The following is a 25,139-nucleotide window of genomic DNA, read 5'->3' as shown; positions in this document are numbered from 1 at the left end:
TTCAGTTTACCGCCTAAGTAATGGTGTGTACCGTCAAGCAAGAGCCGAAGCCTTCTTTGATCTCTCACCCCATGGAAAAATATTAAACATAAAGGAATAAGATTAGGAAAACTAAGAAAGCTAATCAACAATCAGACAAATTTGAATTTTCAGTAGGCACACTAACAAACTAAAAATGATTTTTTTTTGTTGATTATTTGGAGTTTTTGCAACTCAGAAAGGATATGGAACCTGCATGCTGACGAAGTATGGGACACATACGCTGCAGGGCTATACCACAAGGCGCTACGCAAAGTGAGCAGGCCTGCAGCAGAGCCTCAGAAAAATCAATACGCAGGAAATGGACATACATACAGTACACAAAAAACGGGGGATAAAAAAATGTTTAATTAACACAAAGCAAGAGAATCCAATCTAACCCTAGGAATAACAGTTTTTTGTACCCTTTTTAGATTTTAGGCCCTTTCGGATCATTTCTTTTATGCTATTCAGTACACCCCCAATGAAAACCACTCTAGACAGCGTACAAGGCAATGTCCACATACCAAGGGATGTATTGGGAATATAAATAAAGGAAAATGCGGCTCCTTACTTAGGGCACGGCCTTGTCACCTACAAATCAATCCGAGAAGAAACGAGAATCGACACACCATAGGCAAACACCTAAAACACTAGGCTTTTCTTTGTCTTTGACTCAAATACCGATTCTTGTTCAATCTCATAAAAATGCAGGCAAAATTGAGAAATTTAACACCCATTTGTTTAAATAAAAAAAAGACAGAGAGAGAGAGAATGGCAGAGAAAAACTAAGTGGAATATGAAAAATGTGATATAATTGCTGTCCTTACACATATAAGATACACACATTATACCAAATATACATATAGCACTCACAGGACATAGGAGACCTCTAGCAAAGGTCACTTTATCAAATAAAGGGGAGCGATTCCGAACTTGGTAATTGAAACCGAGTATCGAATGAACAAACCTATATAACACACTAGGGAAATAAATACCCCATCAAAAATGTAATTCTTAATAAATTTTCGATCAAAATTCTTTTTATAAAAAGATACACACAATCATATATGAGGGGGTACAAATATACATAAAACACCCCAAAACAAAAAAATAAACAAAAAAATTTGCCAGAATCTTTCCTCTATATTAACTTTATGTATTAATTGGCAGCAATAGTTTGGTCATTTGCACTGCGCAATGTTGTATTATCTCCTTCAGATATGTACAAAGATGACAGTCATGCAAGAATTAGCAATATTGTTTTCTGTTTAATTGCGTTGCGCTTATTTTTAATCTACTCACCTTTTTATGTGCATGTCTGACAGGTTTATTATAATGACTTTAACAATAATAATTGCACTTTAAAACGATTTGTTACTTTACTCAATTACCGAAAGCTCGTTTTTGATGTTTACTTAGCAATATTTTCGTTTTGTACTTGCGCGTAGCACGTCTATTCATACCAAGGTTTTCACAGAATTAATCGCTGATGTGGTGGTCGCTGATAAACATCGACTCGGAAATTTCATTCGCGGAAATTCGTCGCTGAAGTGACGGTACGGAAAGTACTGTCTCGGAAAAACCGGCAAACCCCTCATTCCCCTCCAAACACTTTCTAATTGGAGCACTGAGCACTGACGTATAGCATCATTCTATGGTATTGATTTTTTTTTTAACATACAACTACACCATATCAATCGCCTCGACAACTATGTATATGTATGTATGTATCTATTGGTAAATGATGAAGACCAAACACATCATATTTTGATAGGTTACGAACACCAAAACACACAGCATTGCTGGTTACGAACACCAAAACACACCGCATTGCGCATTGCTGGTTACGAACACCAAAACACACAGCATTGCTGGGATTCAGACCCAGTTGCCGCAGAAAACTGAGAGCAAGGTCAGCTTACCAAGTTATCCATTTTGAATGGGGTATTTTTATTCATTGATCTTGGTGATTAAAACGTTTTTCACCACATCATGCACATGGCCTCTGGAAACGAAACATGTTCTTGCAAATTGCCCATAATTATACATTTATGAGAAAGGTGACATAAGTTTGCCAATGCGATTTATTGAACATGAAGAAAATGAACGGTCGTACACGAGCATTAAACATCGGATATAACTGCAACATATGGAATATGAATTACTGGATATGAATCAGAAAGACTAAATAAAAGTCATCGTATAATAAAAATGATTATCAATACGAGTGAGAATATTGCATACAGTATATATGGTAAATATTGAATATGAATGTAAAATGTGGAATACAAATGGAGTTGATATGATATTAACGATAAGCACGATGTACACTTTACCTTAAATCCATTATTGGTGGTGGTGTGTTGAAAAAGTGAGCATCGGTACAAATTAACTGAAACGGAGCTGTAATAACGTCCAACATATGAGTTATAATATTTACTCAGAATGCTATAATGGTATTTGAGATGGAGGAAGGAATGTTGGGAAAGGTTATGATTGTATTTGAAATGCGTGCGGGGGGGGGGGTGGCGTAGTAATGATGGGAAAGGTTATGGTGGTATTTGATATGGGGGTTTGGTTGGGAAACCTCGCGACTCAGGATGGACAAAATGTTCCAAATTGACATTTCCCACGCTTGCTTGGCTTTAATATTGCCAGCTACATCGTACATGTGAATTTACGTTTTGTACACACACACACACTTTCACACACACACACACGAATTTTCATATTAAATGGATGTATACATAAACAAACCGTGGCTTACAATTTTATTTTGCAGAAAATCAAATTCATAAACAGGAGGAAATGAAAAATGAAACAGATCTTTAGACACGCTAAACTGTTGTGAAAAGGTTTTTCATCATACAATCGTGAACATGTTTGGAATTTAAATTGATTAACAGTAACATTTGAAATCGTCATCTGTAGCGCTGTTTCGGAATAGTTTGTGTTTCTTGATTTCAAATATAATTGATTTATTCAACGGCCTTAATCAAAATAAAAGCTTGTCCCACGGGGCAATAAATAATCAATAGTCTTTATTCTCAAATTTGAATTTAGATGGTAAAGTGAGAAGTCAACATGAAATATAATATCCAGTTGGAAAATGCTGCCTCAAATTACGTCAGACTCCTGAGCAATTACCACACCCATGTATTAAAATCTAGACGCCCGTTATGGAAGAAGTACTCTGCACCCAAGAATATTACATAGCCAATCTGAACAACGTCTTTCCCACCGCACCCCCACCACTAGACCCCATGCTAATATTAATTTTTTAAGGTACAAATTTACTAGTTTATGACTTTAGACTTAATGCGTACATAAAATGCATCTGCGATTTGAAAGGAAGATGGTGATATTGTGCATATGTTTACTCTATTTCAAGATTCCGCTTTCATTTTGTGACGCTTTTAATTGGATTAAAATCGAGTTCTAGTTGATTACATCGGATTTTAATTAGATTGACATTGCTTTGAAAACTTAAATCACATAAAGCTCATCTTTTGTAATGGTTGGCAAATAATTAATTATTAGAAATTTCAAACTTTATGATTACTGGAACTTGAATTCATTTTCTCACTTTAAACGCCAGACACGTTGACAAACTCTACAGCACTGATCGGGGATAAAACAGGAAAATAAATTTTCCTTTGTCAAGTGTAGAAAAACAGTCCAAGTTACCGTCTGTTCATGGGGAACACGACCAATCCAATTTTCCGACAATACAAAGAAAATGTAATATTGTGACATGTTATTAATACATGCTTAGCGCTAATTGTAGTCTTTCTTTCTTCTTTCTTTCTTTCTTCTTTCTTTCTTTTCTGCTTATATGATAACAGACTGGTAGAGATAGATAGATAGAGATAGATAGAGAGACGGGTATTATGTATGTATGTATGTATGTATGTATGTATGTATGTATGTATGTATGTATGTATTTTTGCGTGTGTTGTATGTATGTATGTATGTATATATATATATATATATATATATATATATATATATATATATATATGAATGATAGGATGATAGATAGATAGATAAAGCTTCATGATTTGCCATGCGAAAGAAACAACCTCTTGAAAGCATTATGTCCAATGCAACTGGTCATTTTCCAGAAAGATTGTGCCGATTTTGAAAGAATTTGAAAAATGAGTAAACCTTTGATAGGCAAGATAGTATTATTCGATCTAGTCCACCAAAATCTCCAATTTAGTTTACTTTTGAATGTGATCTTTAGCTTCTAAAAATAATCCTGAAAAGATATGTGATTCTAACCTTCTCGGTTTTAAAAATATGCGTTTAGAACTGGGAACTAGTGACCAGCCTATTCTTTCATATAAATGGTTATCTTGTAAAAACTTAATATTGTTTTGAACAGGGACATGTAACGATGAATATTGTCTTGAATAGGGACATCTAGCGATGAATGTTGTCTTGAATAGGGACATGTAACGATGCATATTGTCTTGAATAGGGACATGTAACGATGAATGTTGTCTTGAATAGGGACATGTAACGATGAATATTGTCTTGAATAAGGACATTTAACGATGAATGTTGTCTTGAATAGGGACATGTAACGATGAATGTTGTCTTGAATAGGGACGTGTAACGATGAATGTTGTCTTGAATAGGGACGTGTAACGATGAATGTTGTCTTGAATAGGGATATGTAACGGTGAATATTGATTTGAATAGGGACATGTAACGATGTCTTGAATAAGGGCATGTAACGATGAATATTGTCTTGAATAAGGGCATGTAACGATGAATATTGTCCTGAATAGGGACATATCAAATGAATATTGTCTTCAATAGGGATATGTAATAATAAATATTGACCTGAATAGGGACATGTAACAAATAATATTGATTGAACAGGGATATGTAAAAATAAATACCGTCTTGAAAAGGGACATGTAAAAATGAATATTGTCTTCAATAGGAACATGTAAAGATGAATATTGTCCTGGATAGGATCATGTAAAAATGAATATTATTTTTAATGTGGGCATATAAAAATAAATATTGTCTTGAATAAGGTACATGTAAAAATGAACATTGTCTTCAATAGTGACATGGAAGAAGAGAGCAGATAGCAAATAATAAATTACGTAAAGAGTGCGTCCTATTAAAAAAACACAAGACAAACCTTGTTAATATGTTTTCCGTCCCCAAGGATCCCCCAGATCAAAGAAAACTGGTGGATTTTGGTACACATATTACATTAAATTGCCAAAACTAAATTATTCACTTCCTGACATTTATCTTGCAGAATGACTATTAATTTGTGATCATTGCCCTAATAACAATATCACTGCATCCTGTGAACGCCAGAAAATAATAATAGGTTCACATTTACTAACTGGTAAATAATCCAGTCCTATATTGTTGGCATTTTAGAAATCTTTCATCACTTACGGGGGGCGAGTGGCCGAGTGGTCTAAAACGTTCTCCATTATGGATCACTGCCATCTCACCTCTGTTTGCGCAGGTTCGAGTATCGGATTCAGCCCACAACAACAACAACATCATCACTTACAGACCTGTCCATCTGCCAGAACATGTATCTGGTCGTATACTCTTGTCAGCTAAATTATTCCGTCTTTATTCGTGTATATCACGCTTATGTACCATTTTTATATGCGTTTATCATCTTAATTACTATCTTCATCCGTGGATATCAAGCGACCGTTCCGACTTCATTCGTGTATATCAAGCTATATATTGTCTTTCTCCGCGGATATCAAGCTAATATACCGTCATTACCCGTGGATATCAGGGTAATGTACCATCTTTATCCGTGTATATCATCTTAATGTACCGTCTTTATCCGTGTATATCAAGCTACCGTACCGTATTTATTCGTGTAAATCAAGTTCGTCTTTATTCGTGTAAATCAAGTTATGTGCTGTCTTTATCCGTGTATATCAAGCTAATGTTCATACATGATCCGTGTATGTTACTGTAGCGTCTTATCCGTGTGTATAATGTTAATCAAGCTAACGTACCGTGTTTACCTGTAGATTTAACATTACCATTTGTATCCGTGGATACCACGCTAATGTACCGTCTTTATCTGTGTATAACTTCTCTAATGTAGTTTTTCTTACCCGTTTATATCGCACACTTGACACACAGTAGTTCTCGTTATATAACTGCATATTGCCAGGGTACATTTGAGTCGACACTGTTAGTTGTTGGACGCCTTATTATTAGAAAATAGGGCAGTGTGGCATTTAAATATTTTGCAACTCATTTGTTTATAAAATTTGGAAATTTTCAGGAAGAATCATAAAATAAAGAAAACATGCACGGACTCGTGAAAATTATAGCAAAATAAGCCAATCGTACTTTATAGGATTAAATCTCCAATTTGTTTTGCGCATTAGATTTTATATAGGCACTCAGGAAATAATTATAGCACCTTCTTTTCTGACATTTTTTAAATAAAAAGCCCCTCTAACTATTACGTAGATATGTTAATTAGTTCATTGCATGTTCTGAAGTATACAGGGTATAATAACGATCTTTATTAATTTGCACACATCAACTTTTTTTTTGAAGTCTCAGACACGACAAGAATATCAGAAATTATTGAATTTAACAAAAATATATTTTCTCTTTTGCCTATTGTGAAAGAATTATGGGAACAATATCAACACTAAACATATAAGCTCAAAGAACCATAATGAAAACCTCCATAACTTGTCGGTAACAAAAATGACTACGGCAATGACAATGCAGGCATTAACCAGCCTGAATAATGATACAAATTAAAATTATTTTCGTACGCTTACTTGTAAAGTAGGATCATATGAATTAAGGAGAAAAGATTATACTAAGAATGGTTTCTTGTGAACAACAAGCAAAAGATGACACGAACTCATAACCTCGTTCACTTTACAAGCATTTTATCAAAAGAAGAGGGATGAATGAAAATCGTCTTAATTTGGATATGGATAAAAAAAAAAGATGCGGTAATTGACATAATATCATTTGGATTGTTCTGCAAAATTAAAAGTGGAATTGATGCAATATCAAATTGATTGTTAGGGGACGTTCAAAGTGGAGGAATACTGCCATTAAAAAAACAACTTATATACAAGCGTCTTTCTTCATTACAAAAAGATGTTGACACAATTTTATGATAGATTACACAAACCAAAATAATCGTTGGATGATGACCAGAAAATTAGACTTACATAGAAAATGAAAAAAAAACCTTGTATGAAGTGATTGATTTGTAATGTTTCGAATTTCACCAATAAAACGATGCCTTTGAAAGGTAATTTTGGCTATGTGTTATCTAATTGAAAATCATCCATAAAGATACGATAAATTTGTTAACTAGTTATTTTGTTTCATTCCAATTTTGTACGAACTTACCAAGACATATAATGGATTTTTCAAACATATCAAGATTTATAAAATCCCATACGTCACACCCGCGCGAACAAAGTACCGGCTATAGTTTGATCAAAATGTTTCAGTATGGCATCCTTGGGTAAATCCAATCCAAAGTCTTCTTTAAATTGTTACCAAGATGTTTTCTGCATTTTATTTCGAAAACTTGCTTTTGTAGAGACTGTTTCTCACAAATATTTGCATTCATCCAAAATTTTGTAGAGTAGATTCCAAACTAAAACTTATATTTTCGTTTTACTCTAATGATAAATGTTGTTATTTTAGTTTCGTTTTGAGTTTACTTTCAAATTTCCTCTATTGCGCTAATCATAGAAAGCATTTCAATTATTTAGCCTGCCAATATCACCGGCAAAAATTAGTTTAGTCGACTGTATACAGATTGTATTATTTTATCACCAAACGTGATAAATTCACCTCCGCTGTAATTATATAAAGTTACTGGGAAAGAAACAAGGAAACAATTTTCTCCTAGTCGAATGCCACTTTACGGACTGTATCATTTTACTTATATATTATCCAATCAACTATGAAAGAAAATAGACGTTTCTCGATCGGACTACATCAAAGTTGCACAAGGTCTGCTAAAGTTGTCAAGAATAGTTATTTTCCTCTAGAAATATTTTGAATAACAGGTTTAAATTCAAGGGTAAAGATAAATATAATCTAAAATGATAAAAACGGAACATTTTTCGACAATAGTTTGTTTGTTTTTGGAAGTTTGTCAAACTTTATTTGTACTCTTACGCATCATCCAGCTCTACACCGGTCCTCTTCACCTGTCCAAATATGGTAGATTATGTAGCAGAATATGATACATTCGAGTGTGACGCAGAATTATATTCTACTCATTCGTATCCAGCTGCAGCTGAAACCTCACTTATAACTCTACGAATGTGAGTTACGTGGTTGGTTCGTTAATACGAAAACGTGGATTTTGGTTATAATCTTGAATGTTGCTAATAAAAGTACTTCGTCATGCCTTTAGCAGCCTGAATTAAGTTACATCTGTTACATAGCAAGTAAAAAGATATATACAGGAAAGAGAGTTAATCAACTGGAAATCGAAAGATATCGTGCCGAAAGTCTTAGCAATAATTGTAATATGAGTCAGGAACGTTGAACTACCTTCCGGATATTGCGTTCTTTACCTTATAAAGACATATAGTTTCAGCCAATATATATTCTGGACACAATGCCAGGAAGTTTGTAGAGGCAAGCTACACACCAAAACAATTTAAAAGCTGTAATATGGAATTACGCAACATTCATGTACAACCCTCATCAATTTGTTCTGCAACAAGAGGTGTCGCCGGTGCAGTCGTACCCAGAATATTCATTTGGATGTTAACAATAAATGGAAAAGAAGTGCAAAGACAAATGCTTGTCGCTGTATTCTTGATGCATTCTTAAAGTTTTACAGCCGAACTCAGCCCAAGCTCAAAGTATGAAAACTCTTAACGTTGAAACTTTAACTAAGATAAATTTAGAATCGGAAAATATTCTGTATTTTCTCAATCTAGACCCTACTATTTGTAAGCTTCATTCCAATTTCGTAGATATAATTCGCGTATCAGATATGATCTTGGGTACAGAGTTTGACGCCTGGTTTCTAACTTAAATGTTTTGTGAATGCCGGCCTTTGCCATACAAGGTTTGTTTGAATACTCTTTCATCATTGCGATACGGGTTCTGTTTTTACATTTAGATTATTTTTGTTCATGGGAGGATGAGAAGACACCAGGATACTAAGAATTACTTGAAGAAACTGAGATCATGGCCAGATGGTATAAGCAGACAATTTTCATTCCAGCCTTACAAATCTCAACCCATCTGTCGATTCGTATCTTAGTAGTTAGATGGTATTTCAAACCAATTAATATACTCTTAGCGGCGCCTGCGCAACATAACTTTTTGTCAATATCTCTCTAATATTTGTTCACTTTACTTACTGCATAAAACTGTATTCACAAGGGTAGATCCCAAAGTACTTTGAATTACGTATAAATTTAAGAACGAAATTACATAAAGCACGCTTCATTTATTTAATATCAATTCATCGAAAACAAAAGTAAGCAAAACTGTATGGTCGGATTTAACCAACATACTATTTTTTTTTCTTCTAGCTCTTTTGACACGGCTCCCAACAAACGTGTCCATCTAATTTCTTGCTCATTTGTGAAGATTATTTATATGACAAAAAGGCATGCTAACTCTTGCAATGATTCCAGAATTTATGCGCTTGACATGATTTTATTCATTTAGAAATGGCGTTAAGTTGATCATACGGATACCATTCAAGAAAAACTTCAGACTGATATCCGAATCTAAGATATGGAAAAACGTGACGTTGGAAAGAATGTCTTATCGTTGTAATCAGACTGAATGCAAAGCCGATACGTTATCCTATAATACACGTACCACAGGCAGTTTCGGGAAGGACATTCCTCACTCCATCCTACTGAAATACGATGAAGATCAAAATAACCACTGGTTGGAACGACACAGTATCAATTGAATCGAAGACAGACTAAGATATTTGCATTAATAAATGCATAAATTTGTGAAACGTTTGATCCTTTATATGGTTTAGAATAGAGGAAATAAACAAGACAGGAATTGAAAGATATATGGACCATGAATCTGCCTCAATATACGACGTATTGCGAGGTACAACTCAGGCCATGATTCTGCCTCAATATACGACGTATTGCGAGGTACAACTCAGGCCATGATTCTGCCTCAATATACGACATATTGCGAGGTACAACTCAGGCCATGATTCTGCCTCAATATACGACGTATTGCGAGGTACAACTCAGGCCATGATTCTGCCTCAATATACGACATATTGCGAGGTACAACTCAGGCCATGATTCTGCCTCAATATACGACGTATTGCGAGGTACAACTCAGGATGTTCACAACTGCTTTTGGAAATCTTACCTAGCCGTAATGAAATTAATGTAGTTCACACATTTGATGTAATAATTTTTTTTACATGTGTATTCCAAAACAGGACGAGACAATTCTGCATAACATTGAGTAATATAGCTTGGTTTAAATTATGTTTACGCAGTGTTCACGAACATTAGGATGTACCCATGTACACGTGATAATGACGTTTTGAAAATGTAACTCTGAGACCGACATAATAGTTAAAGCTATAAAATGGAAGTTGAAAATATGTAGTTCTTTCTTGGAGATTTTAAAAGTTGAGTGTTGCTGCTGCTATTTTGAAGTGCCATATAATTTGAGTGTGGGGAGTAAAAAGTACTCTTCAAGATTGTGAACATAATAAGTATTTTTTTCATTGAGTGGAATTAATGTGGCCATGTGATATGCGTGTGGAAAATTAAATGTAGTTTCAAACTGACCGCTCATACTTCAAGGGAATGCTTTCTTGACTAATTTGCACCACAGCTTTATATTGATTTGAACTTGTTCACAGTACATAACCCAATGTGTCCAGTTGATCTAATCGACTGGACAAACTCTTCTTCGACCATCACACTAAACCTGTTAAAACGCAGTTAGGTATGGAAATATGGGCATTTGTCTGGGTGAAAGAATTGTACAACGGTTCATTGCAATGTTTAATAGATATATGCGGCAGCGTGCCTAGAGGTCAAGTGATGAATGGTACACGGCCGAGTGATCAAAGTGCGCAACATATTGGCGCAATTTCAATTCTGTATATGACAGAGGCTTTGGTGTTATGTGTGAAGCTCAGGTTGCAATGTCTCAGAGGTAATTAATAGCAGTAAGCAATTATGACTGTTTTTTATATTTTCTGATGAAACTGTACCGATAGACTCTTATTTAGTCCTAACTGTAGGCAAATAATCGAAACTGGCTAGACAGAGTAGTTGTACTTGCCTAATGCCTTCGATGAATATGACTTTGGTGTGCCGCACTCCTATTAATATACAAAGGTAATGACTGACATCAATATGAGCTCAATACGTCACAGAAGTGGAATCTTATGAGGACCTCTTTACGTCACAATGAAGTCGTAAGAGAAGTTTAATGCGTTACAAATGGAGTCTTAAGAAGACCTCAACACGAGAATAATGGAATCTTAAGAGGACATCAACACGCCATTAATGAAGTCGTAAGAGGACCTCAACATGCCATTAATGGAGTCTTAAGATTACCTCAACACGCCATTAATGGAGTCTTAAGAGGACCTCAACACGCCATTAATGGAGTCTTAAGAGGACCTCAACACGCCACTTATGAGCATTTAGAGGACCTCAACACGCAACTAATTTAGTATTTAGAGGACCACAACACGCCATTAATGGAATCTTAAGAGGACCTCAATACGCCACTTATGGAGCATTTAGAGGACCTCAACACGCAACTAATGAAGTATTTAGAGGACCACAACACGCCATTAATGGAGTCTTGAGAGGACCTAAGCACGTCACAAGGTGACCAACACACGCCATAGAAGTGGAGTCTTAAGAGAACTTTAACACGCCACAGCAATGGAGTTAACCAAAGTTATCGACAATAATGGTATCGTATTGCTGCAGTCCTTAAAGTTTCTTTTTAAAACAACAATTTTTATATTGATTTGGTGATAAATTAAACCAGATTTGCCAGAATGTGCTCTTGTATTACAGCATGACATCGGTGAGAAAATGAGGGTACGCTATATAGCTGTCCGTAGTAGAGTTCAGAATACATGCACAGTTGCTCATAGACGATTCCCGAATACATGCAAAGTTAGAATCAGATCACAATTAATAGTTTCGGTTCAGTACCCACGAATGTATGTAGTCCCTGACTATTTTTAGATCATTTTTCCTGTCTCCTTTTGGTGGTGATACAAGAGTTAGATTAAGGTATTCTTGGTATGGATTTAAAGGTAATTGTTTATTCTTTAGAATATGAGTTTATGGTGTGGTTGTTTGTGTGTTTTTCGACGACAGTGTACAGTGAGTAATAAGGTCTTGGTGGTGATCCGGAAGTGAAATCTATGTTCCATAGCACGTTGGTTTGTTTTCAGTCCAGCCTCTCAAAGAAATGCCGGTGAGCCTATGACAAGAACTTCACCGTGAATTAATCTATGAAGGTATTTTAGATTAACGTATGATTTGTATTGATTGTCACACAGTGGAATGTTCAGTACTGAGAAATAAATGTAGAGAATATATAGTAAAATTAATTGTGTTCTGGGTCAATTTGCCTATAGCATAGTTTCTCGAATACATGCAAATCTATGGACAGCAAAAGCCGTACCGTGAACGGACAATTGAAGATCCGTGACTTAGCATGAATAGACAATGGCATATCCCAAATATTTCGAATCTACCGAAAATAATCATTTCAAGAAAGTTCCAAAAACCTTTTTGAAACTACAGGTGTTACTCTATATAGCGAGAAATATTTATAGGCCGTGAATAAATTAATTGCATATCCATAATATTTATTTCTTTATTTATTTATTTATTTATTTACTATGGGATGTGTTTAACGGTACAGCAACACAAGCATGTTATATAGTGTCCGGCCGTTTGAGTCAAGTTCCATGCCCAAGAAGATACCCACCTGTGCTGATACGATGGTAGAATTTAAACTCACGGCCCTTCGATTGCAAGTCAGTCACGTCAGCCACATAAGCAAGTGAATTTTATGATGATATATACATGGTGAAGTAAGTATAGTCCACAAAGAGGAGTTACATATCTTAGTGGAAGCGTGATTTACCATGGTTGCAGCAAGATGACGTAATTGCGCTCAAATTATTCGTCCGAGGTTCAGACGCAAAGCACACATGCTGCAATCCAGTTGTGGCAGCAATTCCGACTGCTTTTCACATTTCATTGAGAGTGAAATTGTAGTGAGAATTTTATTTGGTCCCATTCGTGGCAATATGGATCAAAACAGGGAGTCCATGCTTTTACCAGGCTACAGAGAGAGTTTTAAACCACAAACGTGTGTGCCTGTGTGTGTGTGTGCGTGTGTTTGTATGTGATATGGTAGCTTAGTAGTTCTGGTTAAGTTCCATTTGCTTCTTGTTTACTGTGTTCTTTTTTCAACAACGGTTTTGAATGATTTGAATCTAAATTATAATAATTGGTCTCCGTGCCTTTCTGTTGGAAATTTGCCTCTGAGTACTCTAGCTACGATTACCTTAGCTCTTTGTTATATTTAAAGACAATAGAGACTTTAGAACTAACCGCCGAATGCACAGACAATTCTTTCAACATTGTCAGATCCTGGTGACCTTCCACTTGAATCAGACTGTATGTTCTATCTGCACCACTTTTCGCCAGGCAAATATACACTATATTCAGCAACCAGGTTTCTAACGACTTTAACAACATTGAAGTGCAACATGATCATAAATATGTATGGTAGGGGACAGTAGAGGAAAGGGACTGTAGTCACATTGTAAAATGGGGCCAAAATGGAGGGTTTATGACTATTTTTCACTTCAAGGTACTTTATATCCAGAAGAAAAATACATTCGTAACACATTATCACTTTTTATTTGGTTAACATTTTACCCAGATGAAGAGGTGGGTTTAATAAACACAGAAATACTGAAAACCAGTCTCAAATGTATTATGTTCTGGATGTTGCAGTGGTGCTGATATTAGCTGTTGGGTTTAAATCATTTGCAAATAGAGCAAATAGAACAAAGATAACCTCATCTGGCCTTACTGCTCTATAGTGTATTATTGGAGAAAAACCCGATCGAAGACTGGTCGTGTTGCTGATGTAGGTGAATAGAGACTAATGGACTCATGGTACTAATTCAGTTCCCATAGTAAACATATGCAAACACCATGACATTAAAAATTCAATAACTTAAAATTTTTGAGTGCTCATGATCAAACCTATATTTATCAGTATAGATGAAACCTGGATGTCAGTTTCTGTGTAGAGGAAAGGATATGAGCCGCGGCATTTTCTAAATCAAAGAGTCAGGTGCTAATTTTAGTAATGAGTGTTCCAAACTCAAGACTGTTAAAGGACTGAAATTCCATCAATAAAACAATGTCTCTTGGGTTTTTTTCCACTTACAACTAGGATCAGCTCTCAAAAGATTCTTTTTCCTATAACATAACTTACATTATTAACCAATCCTGGTCAGCCTAACCGATATATATTCTATTTTTGGTTCAACCCATCACATATTTCCGCGCTGGTTCCCATTTTTCTATACCATTAGTACCGTGTGTCCTAATGGGTCCAAGTGACAAATGCCACGTTTGTTTGTCTTCATTTCTGATATGCTATGCTGTAACTGAAGTCCCTGAAATAAATATCATATCATCAATGTGTTACTTGATAAATTTGCTTTATGAACAAAAATCTGACTGATTTTGTACACATATTATGCTCTGTGCTCTTAGCTCGTCTGTAGAAAGTATGCTACTTAAGCTTTATCGCATACTATTAGCATGCTATTAGGGTACTATTAGCATGCAATTAGGGTACTATTAGCATGCTATTAGGGTACTATTAGCATGCTATTAGGGTACTATTAGCATGCAATTATCAAAAGCTGTAGTACAGACGCATCTACCCTCCTTGCTACACTTTTATTTGCATTTTTAATTCAGGGACATGGATACCCGCACATAGTGGCAAGAGGCACTTGCCCTCCTCTCCCCATTTCACCTCTAAACATGTTATGGCCTTTATATGCAAAACTTGATAGAGCCGACCACTACATGTTTTCCCCGCCGCCCCCCCCCCCCCGCCCCCCCCTCCCCCCCGCCCCGTCCTCGTGAAAAATTTCTGCTAGCGCTCTCGTTCAGGAAAGTAATCTGTAATATAATTATGACTCATATACAACTGCGGGAATACAGATCCATATACCAACAGCAGAATTATCACTGTGTGACTCGACGAGTGAAAATTCCGTAACTTGGCATAAATAGACAACGATAGGTTGCTCATGTTTCAAACCTGCATGCCAATTCACTTCAGAGATATATTAGTGACCTTAACGAAGTTACAGATGAAGTTACAAATGTTGCGATAAATAATGACACCTGCTTATAGACATCATATATAAAAATTGTATGCGGACACGCAATATATGATTTAAAGCGACCTAGGAGATAACGTTTTATTACCTTCCGCAAGCTTCCATGAGACTTTAGCAGATCAAAAAACGAGTCCGTTAATTTGAAAGTCACACTGTATAATCAAGTGGAACTGTATGGTTTCAGCTAGATGTGCAGCAGGTTCAAATGCACTCAAAATATTCATATGAATTTAAGCAGATACATAGAAAATATTGCCTTTTTGTCCATTCTCGTAAAAATTCTAGAAGAACGCTAACTTTGTCTCAGTTTTGCAAACCGGTTTGGAAAGTGGCAGTGTGCGAAACTCGCTAAAACACCCTGCAAGCCCTCAGCACCAGTAACCTATAAACGCAACTGATCATATCTATATCTAACTGGTCCTACATTTCTTCACACACGAAGGTAAAATGCAGTCAATGACTCAATGAAAACTGCAGGTAACCACGAACTCTTATTAAGCTTATTCCTGTAATCCAAACTTGAAAAAGAAAGAAAAACAGAAAATTAGACGTGTATATTGTCTGAATATATGAATTTATTAAACTCATGGGTTTAGTGTTGTGGGAACGCGTGGGAACGGCGTTCCCTTATATTTTTGCGTGTTCCTTTATTTTTTGTTCTCGCCATTGCCCCCCCCCCCCCACACACACACACATCTGAGTAACATGCTTTCCTTACTTCCTTATTGCATTCTCAAACTTCTTTGTTTAGCACTACACCAGTGATTACATTTTAATTAGATTCATCATATCAAGGCCATGTTATTGACTTAGACAATGCCGTCAAGTGTCTAGATGATCCCGATTTGTACATACGTCATCAACAGGCGGGGCGTCATAATCTGATGCTTCTATTGATGACCAGTCTGAATCATAGACTAAATGAAAAGCAGGAACCTCTTCCACTGACTTGTAATCAATGACAGCATCAGAACTATTGTCTGGCTTCAAAGACGAGGTTATTTTATCCAACCATGAAATTATGTCTACATAAAAATGAGTTCCAGCAGGATATTTCTGATTAACGTTTCTGAGATGTGGGTTTTATATTGATCTATATAGTTTGCAATAAATCTTATTGCTGTCGATAATCCAAGGGAATGATATGATCCAACTATTTAGAATATCGTTGTTGTCTGTTAGTGTAGTATTTCCTTTGAATAGCTGGGGGGTTTTTATAGTCAGTTTTGGGTGTTTTAGTCTCTGATGGCTTCGAGTAATCCAAATACTATAGTGACTTTGGAAACCAGAAAGAAGCAAGTGCACAAGACTTTTAATTGGAGTTCCTAGCAAATTATTATCGTATTATTTTCCTTCCAATCTTACCCAGAATCTCTATATTCACGAATCATCACCAGTAACAATTTATTTTTCATATTTATTCTATTATTTCTTTTAGTATGCTAAACTATATAAATTGTCAATTCAATTTAATCAAGAGTACCTAAATATCCAACTGACCAGACGGAATGGCTATTCATTTTTACGCTAGTCCACCATGAAATTAGCTAGCATCGGGCCAGCGGGCTGTCGACAATTTAGAAAGTGGCCCAAGTGACACCATATATTAGAGACTGATGGCACTACAATCATGTTTTGTGTTCCTTTGTTACAAGTTGAAAGTACTGGTCATATTGGTTGTCTGACGTCAATGTGCCAGTGCATACTCATTGTCTGAAGCCCATTTGCGAGCGGGTACTCATACAGAGCCCATTTACAAGTGGGTACTGATCTAGAGCTGGGTACTCATTTAGAGCCCATTTGGAAGTGGGTACTCATCTAGAGCTGGGTACTCATCTAGAGCCCATTTGAAAGTGGGTACTCATCTACAGCTGGGTACTCATATAGAGCTCATTTGCAAGTGGGTACTCATCTAGAGCTGGGTACTCATGTTGAGCTGGGTACTCATATAGAACCCATTTGAAAGTGGGTACTCATCTAGAGTTGGATACTCATATATAGCTCATTTGCAAGTGGGTACTGGTACTTTGTACCGTTCACTTGCGCGACGTGTTATTCTTGGTTACTCTCATCTCATGAAACGAACGAGTCGGCTAGTTACAGACACAGAAAAAAGACTTTGCTCACAATTAAATAGTGGACCCTAGCTACGATGTCGTAGCCTCAACTTGATTTGTTGTGGTTGAGGCTACGAACTGATCCCATATCATGTAATGGAGCAAAAAAAATCATCACTAAAGTGAGAAAAACAAACAGTGTAGAAATCAACTACATAATTATAATCATGTTGTGAAAGAAGTTTGGCTTATTTTGAATTTATTAAGCCCGTACACGATAAAATAAATTGGCATGGTTACACTAACTTCATTCTGTCCGCCATGACAGATAACGCGAGACTCTCACCGTTACCTCTTTTCTACGTAAAGCTTGCCAGATCATATTTGGATATTCTACGCTATATTATTATGAATCAAGTGCGAATAATCGCTTCTTGGTGGAATTTCAAAGTTGCCGATAAACCGTATTTACTTTTAATGCGCAGAATTTCTGACCCAAACGGCGCCAAATGTTTACTACGATTTGTTTACATTTCCAAATAAGGCGTCAATGTCCTTATATGGCACACAAACAAACGAGGCTGAGAACGGAAGTAATCATTATTTGAAATAATATGGCAGACATCTAAACGAAAATATCGGCTAAGAAAGGTAAACGAGATTTTACAACTATTTCTACAATGATTTTCGATACTTCCTGTATTAAATAAGAGGACTACTCAATTTATTGGATTATATGCGAGGAATATGTTTAAAGTGTTATTATTAGGCTAAAAGAGCGCCGGGTGTGAATCACACCCGGCTTGCTCCATTAACACGTATATGCTCATGTTAGTACCCTGTCCACGAGGAACGAGTAAGGGTACTAATATTAGTACTAAGTGGACCCGTGTATGACCCACAGCAGAGTGCTCGAATGCGTGGTCATCCTGTGATGGCAGAAGATTAACTGCGTGACTCGACGAGTGCGAGTTTTGTGACTTGGCGGTAAAAGAATTCAAATTTTCAGTACATTTCAAATCTGGAGAAAATTTAAAGTCGAAGAGCCGTTAGCGACTTGAGCTACGTTACAGATGCTGCTGCGCACTGTTCTAAATAAAAATAGATATTCATAGGTAGTGAATATATTAACTGTATGAGTGCGGGATAGCATAGAAAGTGGGACTAACAAATAATTGAAAGGCAAGAAAGTTCTGTCATATTTAGGAATTTTTAATTGACTTTATAGGGATCGTGTTTCAGTCGATATTGATTTTCCATTATGCTTCCGGAGAGTTTACGGAGCTCATTAACGGACAGTGCGTCAATTAAAAACGTTGCAAGGCTGAGTTATGTGACATCAACGTGGAAACACTGTCTTGCACAGCTGCATCAAAAGAAAGGTATTTCCTAAAATATTGTTCAGAATTTTAGAAGACACAGCAAGAATATAAACATGGATGTTAAATGATTTTTGCGAGGGTTATTTAACAGTGGTTCCTTTTTATTTATTATAGGAATTCTAGATTTCAATTTAAATTATTTAGCTTGAAAAAGTCCCATCTGCTTGATCATATAAAACTAAACAGAGGAAATAATCTATTTCGAGTACATCAAGTTATAACCCCTCAATAGGTTTCGGTCTGTTTTATAAATTATTTTACAATTGTAAATAAAAATAATAATAATAATAATAATAATAATAATAATATTATTATTATTATTATTATTATTATTATTATTATTATTATTATTATTGAGAGAGAGATTTAGAGGTTTAAAAAAGATATGTGTTAGTACCTTATTATTGGTTAAAACAGTAAATAAAGTGTAGTATCAGATAGATTACAGTATGCGTATGTCAAGCAATTTACCGTTCCTCCTGCTCGTCTCCACAAGCGATTGCATCTTTGTATCATTGGTATCGTATAACTCTGCAGAAGACTCCCACGGAAAGCGTACATGTATAAATACAATGACTCGGGGTTCCTCTTGATTACTTGGTTTGGTTTGGTTTTTGACTGTTTTAACGCCATTATTCAGCACAATATAGGCTATACATGGCGGCCAGTATAATTGGTGGAGGAAGAACGCAGAACTACCGGTCAACGAGAAGCTACTCGCAGACTCGTGCTAGCCAAGCTTCTGCTCGAACCCATGCGGACAAAGATGAAAATATATAAAGACTAGCGCCTTAGACTACCCGGCCACCCGGAGCCCACTCTAGGTTACTTGATTTAAGTTGAAGTTCAAGGTTTTCATCCGGTTGAAATTCTTTTCTCTCTCTTAGTCCACAGATTTTCACATATTTTTATCCCTTACGCCATAGAGATAGAAGTGAAAGCAGATGGGATATCGTTGAAATTTTGTAGCATGTTTAGTTCATTCAAAAAAGGGAATCATTCGTTTTCTTGTCAATTTATTCTTCATTCATTAATAATTGATAAATGGACATTTATCTCTGATCGGTGCAGAGTGAAAATTCAATAACCTGTTCTTAAAACCAATATTATATGTGCATCTTTAAATGCTAATCGCAATTTGATAAACCAACTGAATTGGTATATCGAATTTGCTTTATACCAGTACTGATAAGTATACAGAATACTTTTTATGCTAGGTACTTGAAAGGTGCAATAAACAAGTGCCTTAAAGTATAAAAATGACAAAACGTTATTTCTGAGATAATTAAATCGAGAGAAGTACTGCCGAGGTGATTTTATTAAACGACAGCGCAATGTCTGTACATGTGAAGCAGACAGACATAAAGCCGTATATGTCTCGTTAACATTTGATCGTTTGTGATAATAATTGATCGAAGTTCCATCGATTTTCCTTTACAACATGCATATATATATATATATATATATATATATATATATATATATATATATATATATATATATATATATATATATAGCTGCAAATCGTATGGCGAATAACAGTCCTTTCAAGTGCAATGGGTCCAACAAAGGATCACCAGTGTCATAGATCGATTAAGATAAATGCAATAAATTGACAACGAAGAATCTTACTGGATACGCCGCCTTAGGACATGGATACCAAGCGGCTTAAACCTAGAAAATAAGGAAAAGACATCCACGCACAAATGAAATCATCATCTATTTACAGCCAATAGTTTAACAGTTTCTTTCAATTTCCTCATCGGTCACCGACACACATTTAAATTATATTAAAATAATTAAAATTCTGGGATATAGTTTACGGTTACGCCAAGTTACATTTTTTTTAATAGATGGTATTATGATTCATCCATTTGTTGGTCGACATAAACTGTTGTACAATATCATCTTTGAAGCTGAAGCCAACTAGTCTAAGAATCAAACATTGTCAAGCTTTATTCCAGTAGAAATAGTTATGTAAACTTGTATTATTTCAACGATTTTTATTGTTGTTATTGTTGTTGAGTTTATTGTTTGTATTGTCTCTGTTTTGAAAAAAAGTCGAAAGCGCTTATAATGCTCGTTGTTTGTGTATATATGTATGTATGTATGTATGTATGTATGTATGTATGTATGTATGTATGTATGTATGTATGTATGTACGGTGATCTAAGTGGTTAGAGTGGTTAGAGTGTCCGTCTCGGAGGTCGCGGGGTCAAACCCCGGCTGAGTCATACCAAAGACGTATAAAAATGGAAGCAGCAGCTGCCTCGCTTGGCGCTCAGCATTAAGAAGTTAGTGTTAGGACTGATCGGTCCGGTGTCAGGATAATGCGATGTAATGCCCCAGTGTTAGACATCACCATAAACTGCCATACTGCAGACGTCGTAGCGATATGACTGAAAAATGGTTAAAGCTACGTTAAAATCCCCCCCCCCCCATATATATATGTATATGTTAGTCCTTTTAAACATTCAGGCACTGTACTGAAACATACATATTTAAGGTCGAAGTAAAATTCCGTCTTTGATGCTGTTCTCGACAATATGAGAGCAGTATCTCAGGGGAATTTAGCATTTGCATCTGCATTTGAATTTTCTTGAAAATGATTAACTGCCTAGAGACGCCTATTAATACACAAGTCTAATCAACTGGATGGAAACAATATGAGTGGCATGCACTATTCTGACAAGATAAATCAGTTCAATGGTTTTACCATCAATTAGATGTGTGTGTGTGTGTGTGTGTGTGTGTGTGTGTGTGATTTAGATGATGATGTGCCTAATACTGACCCTGTTTTTAACATGAATTGTAGAATGTTACTGCAAAGACTTGGACGGTTGTCTTTTGTTAGAAATTAATGTCACCTTTGGAGTGATGTGGTATTTCACCAATTTGCTTCCGTAATTTTTTTATGAAAACTGGTACTGTAATGAAAGCAGCAGGCGTAAACATTCATGACTAATAAAGGCAGAATGATCGTTAGAATATTTTCAAGGAAAGAAATCTGTTTCCTCCGTTTGTGTGTTTTCTCCACGAGTTGTTTAGGCCTAATTTTGGTGATATTGAATGATTTTAGCCTGTTAATATCGCGATGCAAATATCGATAAATAGTAACACGAAATTTGATGTCCAATGTTCAGTAATATAAACTAGCAATGCACTCTATTTTCCCGAGTAAAATAATTATTGTCCACGTTCATACCCTATGGACTTCAATTGTCACAACTGTCTATCTTTCAATTCGAACAGCAGGCAACCGCATTCCTGTTGACAACTGTCTCCGTTACCGACCATCAAATGAACTGTTTTGGTGAAGTTTTTTTTTTTTAAATGCCATAAAGAATGCTTTATGTCCCCAGTCAGTAACAACATCTCACTTGCTTGTCCCAAACCAGAGATTTCCTATAGTCAGATTACTGTTAGCAACTGTTTGGTTTCTTTGAACATAAAGACAAATAACATTTTCTGATTTCAAATTACGACCTTGAAAAAAGATGCATTGTCTTACACATTTTTGATACACGTCATCAAACAAAGAAATAGCTTAATAATATATCCTACCGTATGACTTCCTGTCAATGTTTTAAACACAAAATAACCAGTAGAGCGAAATTGTTAAGCCAGATACATACTTTTAAACGGGAAGGTATTGTAAAATCTGAAAAATGCTACTTGTTTTCGTGGAACGTCAGCAGCGTGTTCTCTCAGTATTGCAGTATTTTCAGCTAAATAAATGCAATGTAACAAAAAGAAATAACTGTCTTCGCTTATACGGTACATTTTCTCTGACTAATATGTACTTATAACACAACGGTATTAATATCGGGACCCCAGCTACACCAATTAAAAAGTATATGATTGGAATTCCGCTTCATCTCGAATGTCTTTATCATTTCTTTTCTTTTTCTTTTTTTTTTTTTCTTTCTATTTTCTGGATTTCTTCACATATTGTATAAGGATGAATAATAATAAGACGGTATGATATAATAATGAGATTTACTTACCCTGTCTCTCGGTTGCCAAACATCTATGTCTGCGTTCATTCCAGTGGTTTTGGAATTTGACCTCACTGCTCTCCCTGAAGCCATCATTCAGGGCACACTCGCCTGATTGTATTTAAAATCACCTCTCATATGTTAAGAAATTCAGTTTCATAAATCTTTTGTAAATATATATCTCAAAGAATCCGTTTGCACATTCAGGAAAAAATGACTTCGTCAATTGGCTATTTACATTCAGGACGGTCTAGATTGAAAAAAATCAATTCCGCTTCTGGATTAATGTTGACAATAAAATCCGGAGTGAGGAAATACAAATAAGACCCCAAAATGACATAGAACGGATTGCCTAGGAATCTGCCAATAGGGATGTGTTTCTAGAAAAACGATACAAACTATTGTCAAAATACTCAGATTGGACGATGTTACATCGCAATAACCTAAGCTGAAGGACCTGTATTAGTGATTTTCCCGCTCCGAAGCACGTGACTCGATGTGAGATCGTCATCAGGTTAATTATCGTTTAAACAGCAGCGATCGATGAAAGCTTTGTTGAAACTGGAGAGTGAAGTTAGAGGGTAAACTTTGTGAAGTGACAAACATTACACAGGACCCATGGGCATGCTTACCAAACAACCATGTGCTGGTAGGATGCTTAGTTCAGTCGCTTACAGCACTTTCTCAATGCCAAGTAGATAACGAAAAAATCACGTTTTTCGCATGAATACACAATCACCGAGACATGCTTCACGATAATGGTCACCATGTTCCCGCATTGATTTTTGTACTGCGAACAGTGAAGGCGCATTCATAGTGATCCAAACCCTTTACGTTGTGCCATTCTATGAAGATCGGTTACTTTTCATAGATTTGTATCATTGGACAGGAGACAGTTGCAGAGTTTCAGCAGAGCCAGTATTAGCTGGGTCTAATATATCTCATTACATGCCAATCACGTTCTGAAGAAGAGTTAGATTTAGATTTGTAAATTTCACTCTAGGTCTTAGATAATAGATAATACATAGATAATACCAATTATATAAATACCATTGGATTTCGCCAGTGAAACTTCGTTTGGCGGACAATTCATTTATTCACGTGAAATCAAGACATCTCGTTGGAATCGTATTTCGTTTTTACATTTACTTTTTCATTAGATTGTTATAAAACTAAGAGGTAATCCTGCATTATGTCTGCATTGATCCTTGACCTGAAAAAGAAACAAAGGCACTAATAGTGAACGAAAAATTTGATCAAAGATAGTTTTTACACAGCAATCCACGTTAAAACTGAATGTCTAATTGCGAGATAAGTTGTAGAAGATACAGTTTTATCATTAAATGGGGAAAGCTGTCCTCAAAATTTCATGGGATTATGATGCTACTAAGCCCACTATTACATATGATCAACTCAGGATTGCGGAGTGTTCTAAGGCGTTCGCCCTTATAAATCACCTAACATCTCACTTCTGTCCACGTGAGTTCGAGTTTCGGGCTTGGCCAATATGGGTATGTGAGAAAGTTTGCCAGTAACTTCCCGTAGGTCCGGGGTTCATTCCTTTGTGGGTTTGTTTTTTCGGGTTCTATTTCCACCACATTGTATAGCTTGTCATGTGCGGAATAAGGGTGTTCAGCCCATAGCAACAACAACAGCAAAATATGATCAACATGATACTGTGACCGCAATTACGCACGACTAACATTTTACCATGTATGTTATTAAATACGACCAATATTTTACCGTGCTTGTTATTATCTGACGAACATGCTATTGATGCTGTTACATACGATGAATATGCTTCCATGCTTATTACATACGATCAACATGCTACCATGCATGTTACATACGACGAACATGCTATGATGCTGTTACATACGATGAACATATTACCATGCCTGTTACATACGATGAACAGGCTACCATAAATATTACATACGATGAACATGATACCATGCATATTACATACGATGAACATGCTACCATGCCTGTTACATACGATCAACATGCTACCATGCCTATTACATACGATCAATATGCTACCATGCCTGTTACATACGGTTAACCTTCTACCATGCCTGTTACATACGATCAACATGCTACTATGCCTGTTACATACGATCAATATGCTACCATGCCTATTACATACGAGTAACCTTCTACCATGCCTGTTACATACGATCAACATACTACTATGCCTGTTACATACGATCAATATGCTACTATGCCTGTT

The 25,139-nt window shown here is 35.9% G+C and overlaps 1 protein-coding gene across 2 annotated transcripts in view; it reads right to left on the bottom strand.

Moving 5' to 3' along the window:
- The window catches only part of LOC149807321 (GTP-binding protein Di-Ras2-like), an 87,529-nt gene extending 63,841 nt beyond the window's left edge, over positions 1–23,688 (bottom strand). The window contains exon 1 of one of the 2 annotated variants that reach the window (XM_089965290.1): positions 22,916–23,688. In XM_089965290.1, the coding sequence (XP_089821416.1) occupies positions 22,916–23,002 (87 nt within the window). In that variant the 5' untranslated portion in view covers positions 23,003–23,688. Of the gene's footprint in view, positions 1–2,357; positions 2,450–22,915 lie in introns of those variants that run through there. The other variant, XM_089965300.1, reaches the window with a different exon arrangement.
- Between the last annotated feature and the right edge of the window lie 1,451 nt (positions 23,689–25,139).

The sequence above is a fragment of the Sinohyriopsis cumingii genome, chromosome 1 (assembly GCF_028554795.1).
Source record: "Sinohyriopsis cumingii isolate HCF-2022 chromosome 1, ASM2855479v2, whole genome shotgun sequence".
Lineage (NCBI taxonomy): Eukaryota > Metazoa > Mollusca > Bivalvia > Unionida > Unionidae > Sinohyriopsis > Sinohyriopsis cumingii.
The sequence above is the reverse complement of the archived record's forward strand: the minus strand, read 5'-3'. Positions and strand labels throughout refer to the sequence as shown.